The sequence below is a fragment of the Dunckerocampus dactyliophorus genome, chromosome 8 (genome assembly GCF_027744805.1).
Source record: "Dunckerocampus dactyliophorus isolate RoL2022-P2 chromosome 8, RoL_Ddac_1.1, whole genome shotgun sequence".
Taxonomy (NCBI): Eukaryota; Metazoa; Chordata; class Actinopteri; order Syngnathiformes; family Syngnathidae; genus Dunckerocampus; species Dunckerocampus dactyliophorus.
Genome location: NC_072826.1, coordinates 13,917,264 through 13,935,890, shown reverse-complemented (window position 1 = coordinate 13,935,890; position 18,627 = coordinate 13,917,264). Strand labels below are relative to the sequence as shown.

The 18,627-nt window shown below is 41.5% G+C and overlaps 1 protein-coding gene across 4 annotated transcripts; it reads right to left on the bottom strand.

The window, feature by feature from the left end:
- Window positions 1-644: 644 nt before the first annotated feature.
- Window positions 645-18,397, bottom strand: LOC129186209 (PX domain-containing protein kinase-like protein). 4 transcript variants are annotated; one of them, XM_054784236.1, is made up of 19 exons: window positions 18,135-18,396; window positions 16,214-16,264; window positions 16,058-16,105; window positions 15,540-15,726; window positions 15,277-15,354; window positions 15,021-15,094; window positions 14,849-14,923; window positions 13,085-13,189; window positions 11,771-11,872; window positions 11,530-11,691; window positions 11,234-11,351; window positions 11,082-11,160; window positions 5,753-5,801; window positions 5,609-5,686; window positions 5,277-5,363; window positions 5,098-5,161; window positions 4,057-4,116; window positions 3,459-3,488; window positions 1,817-1,951 (listed from the first exon to the last, which is right to left on the bottom strand). In XM_054784236.1, the coding sequence occupies exons 1-18, from the start codon at window positions 18,234-18,236 to the stop codon at window positions 3,472-3,474; spliced, it is 1,536 nt and encodes a 511-aa protein (XP_054640211.1). In that variant the 5' UTR covers window positions 18,237-18,396; the 3' UTR covers window positions 1,817-1,951; window positions 3,459-3,471. The 4 variants fall into 4 exon arrangements, 2 of the variants coding, with proteins under 2 accessions (XP_054640208.1, XP_054640211.1); XM_054784233.1 differs by lacking the exon at window positions 3,459-3,488 and having other exon boundaries at window positions 645-1,951; window positions 18,135-18,397; XR_008572213.1 differs by lacking the exons at window positions 1,817-1,951; window positions 3,459-3,488; window positions 4,057-4,116; window positions 5,098-5,161; window positions 5,277-5,363 and adding an exon at window positions 9,857-10,063 and having other exon boundaries at window positions 5,753-6,565; window positions 18,135-18,397.
- Window positions 18,398-18,627: the final 230 nt, after the last annotated feature.

The window sequence follows — 18,627 nt, the reverse complement described above, 5'->3', positions numbered from 1 at the left end:
AGACGGGGAGAGTGTGATGACAGCTATCCAATCACAGCAGCGTAAAGTTGGGCGGGGGCGGGATATTATACAGAGGAGCCATGAACGCTTCTCATGTCCGTGACATTTGTGCGTATGCGAGTTACAATCCCAAAGGCAGGGGTATCTACATTTTTCTCCGCTGTACAGAAGTTTGATAGTTTCAACATCTTTGATTTGTGTTGTAGGTGATGAAGCAAATTAGTGTAATATCTAATAATATTTACACATATTAATAATGAATTTTTAATAATTACAATATGCCCGGGGCTAAGAAAAAACGAGCTTCAGGCCGAATATGACCCATGGGCCGGACTTTGGACACCCCTGCCCTAGGGAATAACAAAATTCGCCAGGCACATTAGGTACACCTGCATCACTATAACCTCATACAGTCAGCCCTTTTTTATGTATTTGCCAAACAAGGTGACCAAAACATTTCAAGCAGCTCTCTTTATGAGACACGTGTCATTATTAAAGATAATGTTTTAGATAACATGTGGTTGGAAGCCATTGACTATACCGTATAGTTGTTTGTGTGTGGTTTTTTAAACATACAGTACTAACCAAAAACTTCATTGTGATTATAAAAACACAACACTGTCTTTCAATAAAACAAATCCAAGTTATTCATCCAACACTTACTGGGAGTTTATTTTGTATATTGATGTGACAAAGTTGCCTTGGGGTAAAGTGCTGCAGAGAAATATTCAAACGCAATTCAATGACAGACTCACTGAACTGGATTGCACTGGGTCATGAAAAAAAGCCATGGCACTTACAACATTCACACCCACAGTCATTTTCCGTTTTTTAAAAAAAATTCTCCAACATCCTTTTGAAAGCAGTCATCAGGTTTACGTCCACGAGTGATGACGTACTGTGTTCTAATCATCCTGAACACATTCAAACATTCTTAGAGGCACAAGGATCATATCATGTATGGCACAGTGAAAGAATAGAAGCTCTTAATATTTAAACATCACATCGTTAAAACACAAATTGTCTCGCGGAGCTACATGTCGAGGCCAGTGAAGGAAAGACACGCTCACACTTTAAGTCAAAGAACTGGATGATCCTGGAATGATGACTAGAATTAGCAAGCAAGATTAAAATTAATGGAAATGATGCAAACTGACTGGCCCCCAAAAAACACATCAGAAGCACGTATCTCCAAATGTAGCAAGTTTTTGTGTGGATATCTGAAAGTAAAAAAAAAAAAAAAAAATCAAATTTTTGTTTGGCTTTTTTTTTTCTTGGTTAAAAACAACACAAAATGGAGATCACATGGTATCCACTGGGCATTTCCTCATAATATAAGATCATTAATCCTTTCCACCATTTCCAAGTTCTGTGTTGACCAAAAATCATTTGGGGGATTTTTTTTGCCTCACAAAGTTATTTTTTGATGTACTGCAACAGAACAACCTAATCAGTTGAAACATTATATGTTGCATGTCCAGGTCAGAGATTAAAAGGGAAGCTGCAGTTCCAGGCCTGGAAGCTGGATAGCGCCATGACATCAACCCACTGAGCAGGTTTGCTGATGCAAAAAACCAACCTGGTCGACCAGAAGAGGCCACTAGTCTCGTGTTGAGTTCTCCAGCATTCATCAGGCGGGAGATAAATCAGGATTTACACTCGCCACCCGAAGAAAAAAAACAAAAAAACTGTAGATTTGGTTAATTTTACAGGATGTGTCTTCACATGTCAGGGAGTGGCACGGTGCTCCAGTCAGAGCGGGGTCAGAAGACGGGCCCACTACGGTCTGTTGTCTGGGCCTTCTTCAGTTTGCCTTTACTGAAGGTCTGGATAGAGCTCAGCAGCGCGGTGCGACCTCCGCCTGGTCCTTCAGAGCAGGATGATGTGGAGGAGGTGTCCAGCATAGGAGGGGAAGGAGGGAGGGGTGGAGGAGGAGGGGCTGTCTGACCACCTGGAGGAAAAGTAGTGAAGATAAGAGAAAAAAAAAAGCAACACGTTCTGCTCTTAAAGTTCACTTCTTGCAGAAGAAAATTGCACAAAGATGGAACATTGAATTTCATTTAGGTACCCTACCAACTTGCTTGGTACCCAAAGACGAGGGCGCCAAAAAGCGGTATGGATAAGGGGATAAGTCCCTACTTTGGAACTCTTCTTAACCTCTGACATTGTAAACACAAAGTAGCACCAAACTGTACTACTTTCTGGAAACTTTGATCTCACTCTACTCCCCTGCCAGTATGACTTTTGGAGCTCTTGCTCCAGCCTGTCAAGCTGTTCTTAGAGTCAGCCATTTACACAGAGGGACATCTTGTTGAGGTGGTTGTCCACAAGGACATCTTTGTGCAAAACACTTCCTGCAGGAGTGTGTCAACACCCAACAACTCTATCCGCCATCAGTTGAAGCTTATGATGGTGTGTTTAACAATCGTTAAGTTCCATTGAGCATGGAGCTGATGTGATGATTGGCTAAGTTATTTGTTTGAGAGAACTGATGGCGAACACAAGTGAAATCCCAGTGGATCCTTTTTGTTTGTGACTTTTATCACCCCCCCCATAAAAAGAAGCACAGCAACAAAAGAGCGACAAAGCTGCAGCTGCTGACTATTTAGTCAAGTCAGTGAGGATGCAGCATCAGTCAGGCAGGAAATGAAATGTCAATGACTTTTGTCATTGAACTTCTGATGCTGAGGACAGCGGATCCCTGGGGTGACCCAAAGTGACACTTGGTGGCTTTCTCTTATTATCTACTTGCATATCAAACACACTTTCTGTGCACTGATCCAGGGTCACATGTTGTCATGAAAATGCCACCATTTACCTTCACTGACTCTGAAAAGTCGAACACTGGAATAAGTATTTCAGAGGGATGTCGCACTCTTGACACTGATAAGATGTTGACAAAACAGGGTGGGAAGAAACGTGTTCAGGGAAAAAAAAAGAGGTGCATGAAGTGTCAAAGATTTGACAAGAATTAAAGTGAAGTGACAGGAAGCCATTATCCTCTAGTGCTGTCATTCTACTCCTCACAAAGGCTAGACATGCTTCAACTGTGAAACTGTGTCCCAAAGGCAGACGACATAAAAGAACAGAAACAAATGAACATGCCCAAGCAGACAAGAGACAAGCGGACAGATCACAATCTCCAATGACACGTTAGCCATTGGAATCAGGTTGTGTGACGTTTGTACTTCATTGCAGATTGTGAGGTTTTAACAAAGTTGTGCGTACATCGGCTTTCAAGCAAGCTGCACACGATTTATAAAAAGAAAACGAAGAAGAAGAATTTGGTCATCTTGACCGACGGGCTCAAACACATCATGCAGCAACAAGAGTTTCGCTCGTGTGCTAACAGCTCTTGCTGGGAAGCTCAGAAGTATGACAGCTTTAATAAAAATAAAAAAAACTGCCAGGGACCCTAATCATCATCATCATCAACATGGAAAAAACATTTACTTTACCCCAACAACACGGTCAGAATGGAGCATGCTCTATGGTGGAGACGGCACAGGATAAAGAGAGAGACGACAGTTAACTGTTGAGTGGACCAATCAGCATTTAGACAGTAACAAGAGGACCAGGGAGGAAGGAAGGACGGAAGGAGAGGAGAGGAGACCCCATCACATGGTAGGAAGCCAGCATGACCCTACATCAGTTGGTCTTAGTAATTATGAGTAAAGGAAAATATAGTGGAACCTCTAAAGTCAAATGCTCCTGAGGTCATATGATTGAGGATTTGACTGCAAAAATTCAGAAAAAATAAAGATTATTTATTTTAAAAATGCACAAAACCTCAGAGACATCCCTACCAACACAAAGTGACATATTAGTGGCATACTGACGTTAAACATGGAATTTCACTGTTGTGACCTAAACTATGCTGTTGTGACCTAAACTACATGCAGACATGCACCGCATCACCACCAGGGTGCACCAACACTGCCTACAGCACTAAGTAGTTGCCATCCTAGATGAAGTACTGTAAAGGCAAAAAGAGGAGGACAGAGACAGACACAAAAGGCAGAGAAGAGGCGGGGACATGGAGGTTGACCAACCTACCTGTGGAGGGTGGGGGGGTGGGGGAGGATGGGCACGTGGGAGGGGAACTGGCACCAGAGCCTAGAGACACACGAAAACATGACATCATTTTGCAAGTTTACTGCCTAGTGAAGACAATCAGCCAACATGACTGAAGTCTGACTGACTGCAGGTTATTACACTCACTGAGAATCGGTTAAAGGAGTGAGCTTAGACACTGGAGCGGATGCAATTCCAATTTTTAAATTGACTTTATTTAAATTTGTAATATTATTGTCCGATAATATTGGCCAACCGATATTATCAGACAATACGGGCATTAAAAAAACGATCATAACGGTATCGTTTTTTCTGCCAATAATGATATCGGCATGCGAGTGATCATGTGCTCCGCAAAGCAGCATTATGCCCGTGGTTTGAAATTATTTCCAAGTTTTGGCTTGCAAATGTACAATTTTCAATAACTGAAAAGTTCACCTTTTGCTGTTTGTGAATAATGCAGCTCCACCTAAATAGTAGCGCTGATAACAATGAAAACACACTTTCCAGCGACCGCAAAGCAGCTGTAAAATGTCCCAAACGACAAAGAGATAACCAAAATAACACAGGAAACCATTTGAAACTAAGAAAACACAAAACTAAAGTCCAACCTATCATGCAGAACATGACATACGCTGGTTATGCGAGGAGGGAGTCAGGCATCTTCCTTAAATACTTCTAATCTAATATTACACCTCAGGAAGAATCACTCTGAGTCACATGCAGGGTTTTGTCACTTTCTCTATGACTTGTACATTCCTCCCTCGCCACATTGTGGTTTGACTTTTGCGGTTTCACTCTATCACAGTTTAAAAATAGCAAAATACAAATATAAGACATAAGAAGATGCAAATTGTGATATGCAGTATTCTACACTGGTCACTAGATGTCAGTAGGTGAACCATAAAAGTACCAGCCTTGGTCACCGGAACAACAGGCTTTTATTGCAAGTTTGAATTATCTCACAACAGGCACAATAATAAAAATAACATACTAATCATAATAAAACTATGAGTTACTTACCAGAGTTATTATTGTTCCTAACAGAGACGTCATCTTCATTCTCATAAGTGGACTGTCTGCACTTCTGCAAAGACACACAAAGGGCGCTGTGTAACCAGAGCGCACTATCTTCACGAGGAGATGCCGGCTTCAACAGATTGTGTATTTTGTTTAACACGCGAGTGACAGGAATCATGTACCTTCCTCGCTAGAATCTTCCTCCTCTTTCTCTCCTCTTCTGAGCCGTGATGAGACTGAGCTCTGGTCAGCCTCCTGTGCTGGCGGAGCTTCAAGCAAACCATCCAAACACATTGACATCAACCAAAGATCAATGTACACTTAAATGTAGTAGGATATGTACACTTCCATATGTGTAGTAGTAATAGTCAGAATACACAACAGTGCATATACAACTCAGAATAACTGCACATGGACGTCATTAAGGTGAAAAGGTTGTGGGGAAATGATCCATCTTATCCAGAAGGGCCGTGTTTAAATAACATAAGGCTGAAAGGTCATGTGATCTGCTTACCACTCTCTGCTCCTCCTGCAAGCGCTTCTCGAGACGCTCCTTGGCTGTCTTCAGTGCGTCCTTCAGTCTGCTAGGGACCTGGAGAGACATATTTCACATATAAGCCATGTTCATGTACTTCCACCAAAAGAGAGAGAGTCTCACCTTGATCTGGATTTTTTCTGAGTGCTGTAGCGGGATGTCACTGAACAGTCTAAAGAAAACATCATAGACATGTACCGTACATAAGACATATTCCTTATTGTACACAAACATGTTACATGCTGCAAAACAACATATTATATGCAGAAATATGTTACATACAGTGTACATAAAACATGTTACATGCACAAATGTCTGTGTAGATTCTATGTCATCCAGGTCACGGTAATCCGCAAAAGGTTGAATGGAGGCAAATGGACACTTCTTGTTTGTTGAAGATGTTCACCAACACCCTCATACAAAAGCTGGTTCACCACAGACAAAATCCCAAGATACAAACTCAGCAATGTTGTTTATGCAGTGCAGTGTAGTGAGGAGTGCAATGACCCCAACATTGGAGAGACCAAGCAATCCTGACACAAATGCATGTCGAACTACAAAGGCCCTCCATCAACAGAGGAGGTTTGCGCTATTGCCTATAGTCTGCTTATAATAATGTCCTTACATTTCTCTCCCAAAGATAGTCTCATTCCACTGGAAGAGTGGCCACTAATAAGCTCTTTTGACATGACGGAAGCAAACAACATATTGTTATGCAGGACGGTCATTCACTGGCCATGCTCGGTAACAACCACAACAACAACAACTCTCATGTGACCACCCCAAGGGGACACACCCACCAAGAGACATAAGCAGGGAGATTCCACACTTGAATTTTGAACTGAAGAAGCCTTTTGGATTAAAGGTGAAATCACTTCAACGAACAAGAAGAGTCCAGTTTTGGATACTTGTTACATACTCTGCCTTAACATAAAGGTAGTCTTTATGCGTCTGTGTAGGCTCTCAGTCGTACAGGAGTTGTCCATCGAGGAAAAGGCTTCTTGAGACGTCATCTGTACTTCTGTGTAGAAGGTGTCGGACGTTTCGCTCCTCATCCGAAGAGCTTCGTCAGCAAACTAATAAGTGCTGGTAGCTTAGGCCTTAAATACAGTAAGAGTGGGCGGAATTGGTGTGCCAACACCCTCCTCCTATTGGTTCGTTACACTAAGCCTGGGCGGAGCAGTGGTATAATCCTATCCTGTTATTCACACCTACGATAAAAGGGAAGTGTCGCTCCCTGAATTGGGTATGAACGACTCTGATACTGGCTTGTTAGCATCTATTGTTCTGGCTCGGCCCTGCCTTCACCTCATTTGCAAGACTAAGAGCTGTGGGTTTTGGTCTCAGTAACCTGCTGAACACAGGGTCCAAATTAAACCTCAAACCACCATTCCGATTCAATGATGGGTTCTGTTGTTTGACAAAAATAGCTTCCTTAACTCCTCTTTCAAACCATCTGTTTTCTTTGGCCAAAATCTTAACCTCGCTGTCCTGAAAAGAGTGATTGGTAGCTTTCAGGTGTAGATGTACTGCTGATTGAGGACCACTAGCATTGTCCCTGCGATGTTGATAAAGCCTTTTTTGGAGCATTTGCTTAGTTTCCCCAATGTAGTGCTCTTTGCATTCCTCATCTTTACAGTGGATGGAATAGACCACATTGCTCTGTTTCTGGTTTGGAGCCTTGTCTTTAGGATGCACTAATTTTTGTCTCAGGGTATTTACTGGTTTGAAATAGGTAGGAATTTTGTGTTGCCATAAGATCCTCTGGAGTTTTTCGGAGACCCCCGCTACATAAGGGACTACCACTCCTCTCCTTTTTGCTTCTGTGGGCTTTTGGGTTTCTTTCCCTACTCTCTTCTTTTGACATTTGTTAAAAGCCCACCGTGGGTACCCACAGGTTGAGAGCGCTCTCTGGACATGTTGTGTCTCCTTTTTCTTTCCCTCAGCACTAGTTGGTATTTGTTCCGCTCTATGTTGGAGGGTCCTAATAACCCCTAGTTTATGTTGTAGTGGATGGTTTGATTCAAAAAGCAGGTATTGGTCAGTGTGTGTGGCCTTTCTAAAGACCTCTGTAAGTAGCTGTCTGTCCTTTCCTATAATTACCTTGCAGTCTAAGAAGGCTAGTTGGTTTTCTTTAGTGTCCTCGCGAGTAAATTTGATATTGGTGTCCACCGCATTGATGTGATCTGTGAAAGACTGAATTTCTTGTTTTTTGATTATGACAAAGGTGTCATCCACGTATCTAAACCAGTGCCTTGGTTTTGTCCCTGAGAAGGATGTGAGAGCCTGTTTCTCCATCTCTTCCATGTACAGATATAGAGCAACTTAAAAGGGACCCATCCAGTAGGTATAAGAAAGAAATCATACACTGTCTCCAAAAGTTAGAGAAGGAAGAACTAATTGACAGACAGATGTATCATAGGTTATACCCTGGGGAGGCTACACCATGTATCTATGGCCTTCCAAAAATCCACAAGGAAGGGTTTCCCCTCAGACCCATTGTCTGTAGCATTGACTCTACCACGTACAATGTAGCGAAATATGTAAAAACAGTCTTATCCCCATTGGTAGGCAACACTGATCATCATATAGAGAACACAAAAGGGTTTGTGGCGAGCATCAAAGACCTCAGATTGGAGCCAGAGGAAACTTTGGTGTCTTATGATGTGACTTCACTTTTCACATCTGTCCCCACCTCAGCAGCAGTCTCGGTGGTGAGGAAGAGACTGCTCGAGGACTCAACTCTGCATCGGAGAACAAAACTTAGTGCTGACCACATCTGCCAATTACTGGAAATTTGCCTTAACACCACATATTTTCAGTTTAGAGGGAAATTCTACAGACAAATTCATGGTTGTGCTATGGGCTCACCAGTCTCACCCATAGTGGCGAATCTGTACATGGAAGAGATGGAGAAACAGGCTCTCACATCCTTCTCAGGGACAAAACCAAGGCACTGGTTTAGATACGTGGATGACACCTTTGTCATAATCAAAAAACAAGAAATTCAGTCTTTCACAGATCACATCAATGCGGTGGACACCAATATCAAATTTACTCGCGAGGACACTAAAGAAAACCAACTAGCCTTCTTAGACTGCAAGGTAATTATAGGAAAGGACAGACAGCTACTTACAGAGGTCTTTAGAAAGGCCACACACACTGACCAATACCTGCTTTTTGAATCAAACCATCCACTACAACATAAACTAGGGGTTATTAGGACCCTCCAACATAGAGCGGAACAAATACCAACTAGTGCTGAGGGAAAGAAAAAGGAGACACAACATGTCCAGAGAGCGCTCTCAACCTGTGGGTACCCATGGTGGGCTTTTAACAAATGTCAAAAGAAGAGAGTAGGGAAAGAAACCCAAAAGCCCACAGAAGCAAAAAGGAGAGGAGTGGTAGTCCCTTATGTAGCGGGGGTCTCCGAAAAACTCCAGAGGATCTTATGGCAACACAAAATTCCTACCTATTTCAAACCAGTAAATACCCTGAGACAAAAATTAGTGCATCCTAAAGACAAGGCTCCAAACCAGAAACAGAGCAATGTGGTCTATTCCATCCACTGTAAAGATGAGGAATGCAAAGAGCACTACATTGGGGAAACTAAGCAAATGCTCCAAAAAAGGCTTTATCAACATCGCAGGGACAATGCTAGTGGTCCTCAATCAGCAGTACATCTACACCTGAAAGCTACCAATCACTCTTTTCAGGACAGCGAGGTTAAGATTTTGGCCAAAGAAAACAGATGGTTTGAAAGAGGAGTTAAGGAAGCTATTTTTGTCAAACAACAGAACCCATCATTGAATCGGAATGGTGGTTTGAGGTTTAATTTGGACCCTGTGTTCAGCAGGTTACTGAGACCAAAACCCACAGCTCTTAGTCTTGCAAATGAGGTGAAGGCAGGGCCGAGCCAGAACAATAGATGCTAACAAGCCAGTATCAGAGTCGTTCATACCCAATTCAGGGAGCGACACTTCCCTTTTATCGTAGGTGTGAATAACAGGATAGGATTATACCACTGCTCCGCCCAGGCTTAGTGTAACGAACCAATAGGAGGAGGGTGTTGGCACACCAATTCCGCCCACTCTTACTGTATTTAAGGCCTAAGCTACCAGCACTTATTAGTTTGCTGACGAAGCTCTTCGGATGAGGAGCGAAACGTCCGACACCTTCTACACAGAAGTACAGATGACGTCTCAAGAAGCCTTTTCCTCGATAAAGGTAGTCTTTGTTTTATGGCGTTCCATATTACAAGGTTTCATAGTTACGTCTGCATGCCCATAAATTATTAACACTGTACAAAAAAAAAAAAGGGTGCGCGGCAGAATAATACATAATTGCCGGTCGCTACAATGAGGAAGGATGTCACTTTTGTTCTTTTGAGTTAACTTTTTAACTTCAACATCCCCAAGCGTGAGGCAGACTCTTCTGGTGGCAGCACATGAAAAAACAAAAGGAAAGTGAAAAGTGAAGTCAAACTACCGGTACACATCGTAAAACCCTCAGTGGGAAAATCAACATTGGCTCCATGCCCCGGTCCAAGCAACTCAAATGCCACAAGGTTTATCATCAAGGATAAAGACGGTATTCTTTAACATGTGAAAGGACTTCTACTATAAAGCAGACAGTAAGAATTAAGCAGTGTAACGGTGTCATTGAGGCCTTCTCCTCCCAATAAGCCTGTCCCTCCCTCCTTGCAACGTCCCTTCCAGTGTGCAAGGCAACCAAAGCGAGAAAAGTAAGGCGTTCTTCTATTATTTCTTATTACCATTTCATTAATTCTTGTATTTAATCTTTTTATTACTGTACAGTGAAACCTCGGTTGGCATCCGCCCTGGTTAGCGTGTTTTTAGGTTAACGTAAAAAATGTACGCTACAGTTTTGCCTTTGGTTGCATGTATTCTCCGGTTAGCGTAGGATATTGCGCCCGTCTTTTCATCTTATTAATACACTCTGTGATTCCAACCTTGTTCTTAATATGGATGTCCCAATCCACATTTTTTGGCTTCTGATCCGATCCAATTTTTTTTTCTTATAGTATTACCAATCCGATCTCGAGATCCTTTTTTTTTTTTTTAAATAAAAAAAAAATAAAGCTTTTTTTAAATAAGCTTTACCATTATACCTTTACCTATAATTCTAAAACTCTAAAAATGTGTTTTGTGATACAATTTTTGGCTTTCTGGAACAAATTAATTGGATTTACATTATTTCCTATGGGACTGTACACATAACACAATATTCACCAACATTTCATACACAAGCCTTATACAGCATATACAAACAAAACAGGCTATAGACATGCTATGTAATAAATGCTGTGTTATACACATGAAACGCACACAAGTATGATACCTGTATGTAACATGACACATGCGCTAACATTAAAATCATACACAACAATGTTATTTATGCTCATCAAAAACTTAAAAAGGAGAAAACTCACGGCGTCTGGATGAGCTGCAACACTGTGGGCATCCCTGACTTACACGCCTCTGTGGACAGGATGGACTGCAGCACTGATACTACACGCACGCATACACAGTTAGATACAAAAAACAATGTACATACCGAGAGTGTGTGTGTGCATGCACTGACCCACAGCAGTGTAGGGAATGGTGGGATAGTGGTCAATGGGAATGCTATCAGGTGGTTGGCCATAAGTGATCTCATAGAGTAAATGGCCAAAGCAGAAGACATCAATGCTTTCTGTCGTCTGCATGGACAAAAACACACAACTGTTTAACAAGCAACCACTTATACGGCACTCAATATTGTACATTCATGTTATTAAATCATAGCATGGTTCTACTGCCTTACAGTGTTAGTGAGACGTGCGGCACCTAATGTTACCAAATGTGGTTGGTTACATCGTAACTGTGCTGTTGACGTACGTTAATCTTCTTGAAGTGGGTGAAAGCAGGTCGCAGGGCAGAGGGAACTCCCAGAATGCCGTTCTCCACGTCCATCAGTCGACACATGCCCTGGTCCACCGTCACATTTGAGGCGTGCAGGTGGCCAAAAAATAAACCACTGTCGTGGAGGAGTCGTAGGCCCTGAAAACACACACACACACTACAGAATTTAGTATGGTGTGTGTGCGCCCCACAAGTGTGTGTCTGCATGTGAGTATACCTCCAGTATCTGGCGGCCATACAGTTTGATGTGCGCTAGTTCAAGACCCTGACACTTCTTGGGGTTGCCGTACTTCTTCAAGTAGTTCTCTCTGGGCTTCACCTGACACACAAAACACTGACTTTGGTTTTCATCATCAACATGTGCGTCCCAGTTTGCTGTTTGCTTTGTGGGACGACTACGTTCATTTAGAAAGACCTCTGACTTTATTATGGGCTGTTAAAAAAGACACTTTAATCCTCTTTCTTGCAATCATTGACTCTTTGAACACTTACTTAAGGCTCTTCTGAGCCGCAACTTACTTTCTTGTAGCATTTTTTTAAAAATGGGAAGCTGGAAATTTCTAACCTAAGAACAGGACAAGTACGCGCCACTCAGTCGGAATCCTACTCGCAAAGTGTAGGCCGACTTAATCTGATGTCACACTGGTGTGTCACTACCATCTCTGCATTAAGTGATTACAAAAAAAGATTAGATATGTTTAGACTTCACAAACTATTATAAATACTAACTTATCGCAGTGGTCAGCCATGTTCTTTTTATTATTTTTTTTTTTTGCTTATGATTAACTGAAGCAGTTAAACAAGTTAAGTTTACTGAAGCATCCAACAAGGATGCATCTGGTAAACGTCCTTCCGAATGCAGCATTTGGCTCCAAAACAGATGTGAGACAAGACAGTTTTTTAACCATAATGAAAGGTGCAATTGAATAAAACTTGGATGCAACGAGACAAAAAAATACAATCTGAACACAGGGCTTGCAGAGAAAATGTCTGACTATTCGTGCTAAGATGTTAATTAATATAGGAAAGGGAGGGGTGATCTCCTCCTCTTGTGAGGAACAGAGACAATGAACCCCAGACTAACATGCCTTGGCATCCAAGGCTATTTGAATCAAGTGATAAGCATGTGGAGGACTTGTTTTGGACACAAGAGGCCTCTAGCCTCAAGCAGACAATCATAGCAAGTCAGCGTGACATTAGAGTGCATCTCAGCAGAAATACATACGGAAGTTAGTGCATAATTCTAACTACAATTTGTAAAATTAAATGAAAAATTGGAGACAAAACATTTTAAAAATGCAAATTTTCCTGACAGTCCCAAAGGAAGACTCAATGGTTTATTTTTCATGTCAGGATGAAAACTCCTAACTAATAGTAACAATTTCAAAACTAAACTTTTTGTAATATGAAATAAGACCTTCAGGTATCTAAAACTGTATCTAATGAAGATGATTGGTCTAGTTTTAGTTGAAGATATGGGGGAAGCAAAGCTAAAATCCATAAATAGATTTGTAATGTGCCATCATCATACCTTACAAATGTGGTCTCTGAGTGAGCCGGCCTCATTGAAAGGCCTGATGAGAAGTGCTGAAGACTCACTGGTGCTGGAGAAAAACAATGGAGACATGTACGGACTCTGCAAAGGAGAAGGCAGGAGATGAGAATGCTCCGTTTGTTTGTCTGCAACTTCCTGCCTACACTCTTTCATAACCTCCCAATGAGAAGCTCCCTTTTTAGCCATCCAAACAAACCAAAGCAACTAATAATCTTGTACTTATGTTAACACTCCAGTCAAACTCAAATGCCTCTGAAGGAGTGTAATGTGATGAAAAAGTGGTCTTTTTATTTTCTCCATTGCACTGATTGGTATCTGATGAGTGAATTAGGTCCTCTCAGTGACGTGCAGTGAGGTTCATGGCTGGTCAGGCACTCTTTTTTAATGTTAATAGAGGTTGCTCATTATGAGCCTAACAAGAAAAAGAAGAGAATAATTCACTTTTGTTAAAAATGTTGTTTTCAAATACGGTACTTCTTAGTCCCCTTCCTATTATTTGTTTAATAAACTGAAAAACATTTGTGGTCTAATTCTTTTATTTGCATATGAAGTACATTGAGTCTGTCCTTCTCCAGAAAAGGTTGTAATAGTTTGTAAAAGTCTGATCACCTTCTGGTGAGCTTGGGTATATAATCCTCTATCTTGACAGTCAAATCAATCATCACTCATTCAGCAGAGCATAAAAATATCTTTAATGCATTTGACTTCCTGCTTTCCCGCTGATGCTACTGCTGCTGTCAAAAACAAACAAAAAAAACCCTCAGATGGCTTTTCCTCTCTGTGGAAGGCCGGCAGTGACTTTGGGACTTTGCAGGTGGATCGCGAGAACATTCTGAAAAAAATCTATTATCATATCAGTGCCCTCACCTCCCAGAGAGCGACCACAGGAATGCATTTTGTCCACTGAATACGCTCGTACGCCTTGTCGCTATCCAGGCAGCAACCCGCGAGCCCCAGCACGGAGCCCAGTCCCGAAAACCCAGTCGGCGGTACACTAGTACACCGAGCCATGACGACGATGCTCGTTAAGGGCTGACTGTTGTAGCGCATTGACCAGCCCCTTTCTCCTCAATCTGCATCGCTCGTCCACTACACTGAGCCAACAAGCCAAATGGTTGTGGTTTTCTCATGAAACCAACGCCACAAGCCCAACCCCGCCCAAGAGCCACTAAAGCAGGGGTCTAGGGGTGCCCAGAGTGCGGTTCAGGGGCCATCTGTGGCCCGTGGCTCGTTTGCATTACATCACTGCAGAAACCAAATAACATTTAAAAAACAGCAAAAATGATTTTTTTTTTTAAATACAGCAAAAGGCTCAATTAGCAAAAGCTGAAATGTTGAAACCAACAACCAATAATAAAAAAAGCATATATTGGGCATATATATAGGGATCAAGGTTGGTGACCACTATGCTAAGCCCTAGATTCCCAAAGTGGGGTGCGCGTACCCCCATTTATTAACTTATTTAGTGTTTCTCAACAACCAGCAGGGCATTAGCCAAGAACATTACACAACTGTTAATTTAATGGCAAAGTTGCTGAGAGCACTTAAACAGAGAGTCTAAAATGTCCAGCCACCTTTTGTTACCTGACCTATTTAGTCCAATTATGTGACGAGTACAAAAGTACATTTTGTACTACTTGACACAAACCTAAATTTGATTTGATGCCTGTTTTAGAGTAATACAAATACATGGGAAATGAACTATCTTTTCTTCAACATTAGGATGGACTGTGCACATACCGAGAGGCTGGTGAGCAGCTTCATGGCAGAGTGCAGGTCTTTGTCTGACAGGAACTTATCAGGGCCCAGGTCCACCTACCACACACGCACACACACACACACATTATACTTACCGGTAGTTGAAATCAAGTGAGTGAGAGCATTAGCTCTCTGGGTTGTAGTTTGTACTCACCCAGCTCAGCATATACCGCTCTTTGCTTTGTTCTTTGTTTTTGATGAGGAAATATTTCTTCCTGATCCTCCAGCCTGAAAGAGAGCACACGTTCATCTTATCTGTGTGCTCACATTCAGTCTTATTCACTGAAATCTCTTAGGTTTCAGGTGTCATAACAACATTCTGTCTCTTATTTAGTGTGCACACAATCTAATCTCCTCATTTGTGCTGTATTGTCAGTGAAGTCATAAGCGCGGAGGCGGCAGTGACATACCAACATCTCTGAGAGGCTCCAGAACTTCCCAGTTGGGGTCTGACCTGAAGAACATGGAGACCTGCTGCAGGGCAATCTCTGGCACACAGAAACAGAACACATGTTGGTTGGCTTTAAGACTAACAGCAGAGCATAACAATGACTTTTTTTGTTTTAAATCTGCTTCACTTCTTTTTACACTTGTATAAAAATGAGTGCTTTATGCTTCACCAATAGCAATGATTATTTTCTTACTTCTGGAAAGTGACGATCCAAGAACCCACCTGTGTAGTTGGCAGCGTAGTTGTCTGGGTCCAGGAACTTCTTGACAGGCAGAGCGCTGCAGAGCAAAGGATGCTGGGTAATGGCATCCAGGTAGGCCTGCAGGCCTCTCTGCCTTTCTGCTATGAACTCCCGGTCCCTGTTTCCGATCAGCTTCTTAGGCGGGAGAGGAAGGCTGACACCGCACACCTGCACAGCGTCCATATTTTTCACAACCTTTCATAATTATGATGTTTGTTTTTTTACGCTTGTGTGCGTTGACCCCGAGAGCAATACCCGAAACAGGAAGTGAACAGGAAAAACCTCAGCAAAAATACTCCCAGCATCCTGTTCTGGGATCATTGGACTCATTTAAAGCTTTCTTGGCTGTTACATTTATTATTAATACTGTGCTATGATACAGTACAGTTCTATACGCACAATTATAAAAATATTGTTGAATGAGTACCTAGAATTGTTTGTTTTTGTACTGGCGTCACAAAAACACATCAGCCTCGGTCACAAAAGACGTAAAACTCACCATCAGGCTGTTGTTGAGAGCGTCAAAATCACTGTAGCGCCGCACTACCTACAATACACAAAACACACGCACTTAGTGTAAAAGAGGCAGTGATTGCAGTTCTTTTCCTCCATATGGACCATATAAGTGTTCTTATGTCGTGATTGACATTTCTACCTGCCAGCTGTTCTCTGAGGACACTCCCCTCTGGACACGGATGATGTATTCCTACACATGGGACATACACATTGATTAAAACATGTAAAGAATAACAAAGAAATAATACCAAAAAAAAAAAGATGTTTCATGCAGCATCACGTTTTACATGCTTGGAAATAATATACTGAATGTTGTAGCTTAATTATATCATATGCACCATACTAACGTGCCTCTTATTGCACTTAAAAATGAATGTTACAATAATTTACAGTGATATTTACACAAAAATATACCCACTGTACATCAACAGCTATAGGCCTGCAAAGATTTTTTTTTTTTTAGCATTTCCTCTCCCCTCTGCCTTGCTAAATAAAAAGGTTTATTCACATTTGAATTGAATTAAGTTTAACTAAATTCAGTACAATAAGTGTTAAAAGGCAATAGTGGTTAGTTGCCTATGATGTCTTTATAAATACATTGATAAGAAATACAGTAGCATTCAGTCAAGTTTTCCCAGATGTCAATCATGTAATTTCCCTTTTCTCGCATCTGATCTTTTAATTATCTCGGTCAAACTCCTGCTCGTTCGCGTTTGTTGCTGTAATCCCGCTTTCATTCACGTGAGCTGAGCAGCTTTCATGAACAAACAGCAAGTAAACAACCATGACATCTTTTCTGCCTGGCTCCACTCAACATGCATTCTTTCTCCCTTTGGGGGAGGAAAATAAGTTTTCCCACAGAGCATCTCAAGGTGGGTTTTCTCCACAAACTCGATGTCATGCTGAGAATATTCCGAGTGTCTAGTGTATATTTTGCACTTTTGAACTGCTTCATTTTCAGTCATTTGAATTGTTTTGGTTTTTAACTTGATTATTGTATTTATTTTATTTTATGCTGATTGTTTTACAGAGTCTGTAGCACTTTTGAGATTTCATTGGAATTCATGATAAGAGCATTATAAATAATTATTAACCTTAAAAATGTCTCAAAAAGCACTTGCATTTATGCAACCCCGGTCACAAGTTAGCTAGCGTTTCACCAAAAATATTTTAATATTTGTATGAAAATATACCAAATATTTATTACCACATTAATTCATACATAAATCAGTGGAAGTATTGTCCAACCGTTTCATTGGGTACACAGTCTAATGATCACCAATACCGTATTGTTAAATGAATATCCCTCAAACAATGTAAATCAAAACGATTATTATCTTTGTAATGTCAGATTTTTTTTGTTTAGAATCTAATAAAGTGGCACAGGTATAATAATGAAGTTTCCTGTGAGTGGACGACTTCCGGTGTTTTTCTTTGACAATAAAATACTTAAAACACGTCACAGTATATGTCCAACATCAACATATGATAAATTGGCTTACTTACATGTCTTTTTCATGAATAAAAAGACAAGACATGAGCACTTTTAGGGCCAAAAACAACACCGTAAGTGTTAGGGATGGCATTAGCGGTAGCATGCTAAGCTAACTGTCAGGCAGCAGTTAAGCCCAGCTAAACTGTCAACAACAGCTTGTGCTTCCATTATCGGACACGAGAATACCAGAACCATCACAAGCTTGGGTCAACAATATCAACTAAAGACAATGCTATTATTACATGTTTGTTTGATGGCGTTCAAATAGCACCGCGACAATAAGACCAAGCGTCGCCTTCGATGGTGTCCAAATCGACAAAAAAGAAGCTTCCATGGAATATTATCAATATTCCAAAAGCTCTGAGTCACAGTTAAGCACTTCCAGGAAATTGCTTAATCGCAGTTCCTGACTGTGAGCTTTTTACAGATAACGTTATAATAGACGTCATTTAGATATTGTAACCAGTGACAATTTCGTCATCGAGCATCACTCCGAGTCCCTTAAAGATTGCGTTTATACTATTAGTTGTGTTGCTCTTCACGGTAAAATGCAAGTAGCACTCACCGTGTGGGACTGCAGGTTCTGGCTTGCTTCGATTGCCGCCGTCAGGGGAACTGTGTCGTCCAGCAACAGCCTCCCTGGGGCTGGCTTCTCCAGGTAAGACATCCCGGAGGGTGAACGGTTAAGTGTTGATCCCAACGCCGGACTGTCAGCTTGTAACCAGTGGAATCAAACCTGGAGCTCGGCTGGAGAGAAAGTGCAGTTTCGATTCACGGTAATCAAGAGCTAAAGCGCCAATGTGTCCGGAACCGGAGATTACGAGGGCGCGTTATTGCCATCTGCTGGTCGGGAGGAATGAGGAGGCGCTCATCATGTAGAAAATGGTCAAGAAATATGTAAAAAGCATGATGCCAAACCGGACCAATGACATACAATTTTAAACGGTAAATTCTAGTCAATAAATAAAATTGTTGCATAATGTACATACATAAAGACCATCCATTCATTTTCTCCAGCACGTGTCCTCATTAGGGTCACTACTGAGCTGGAGCGTATC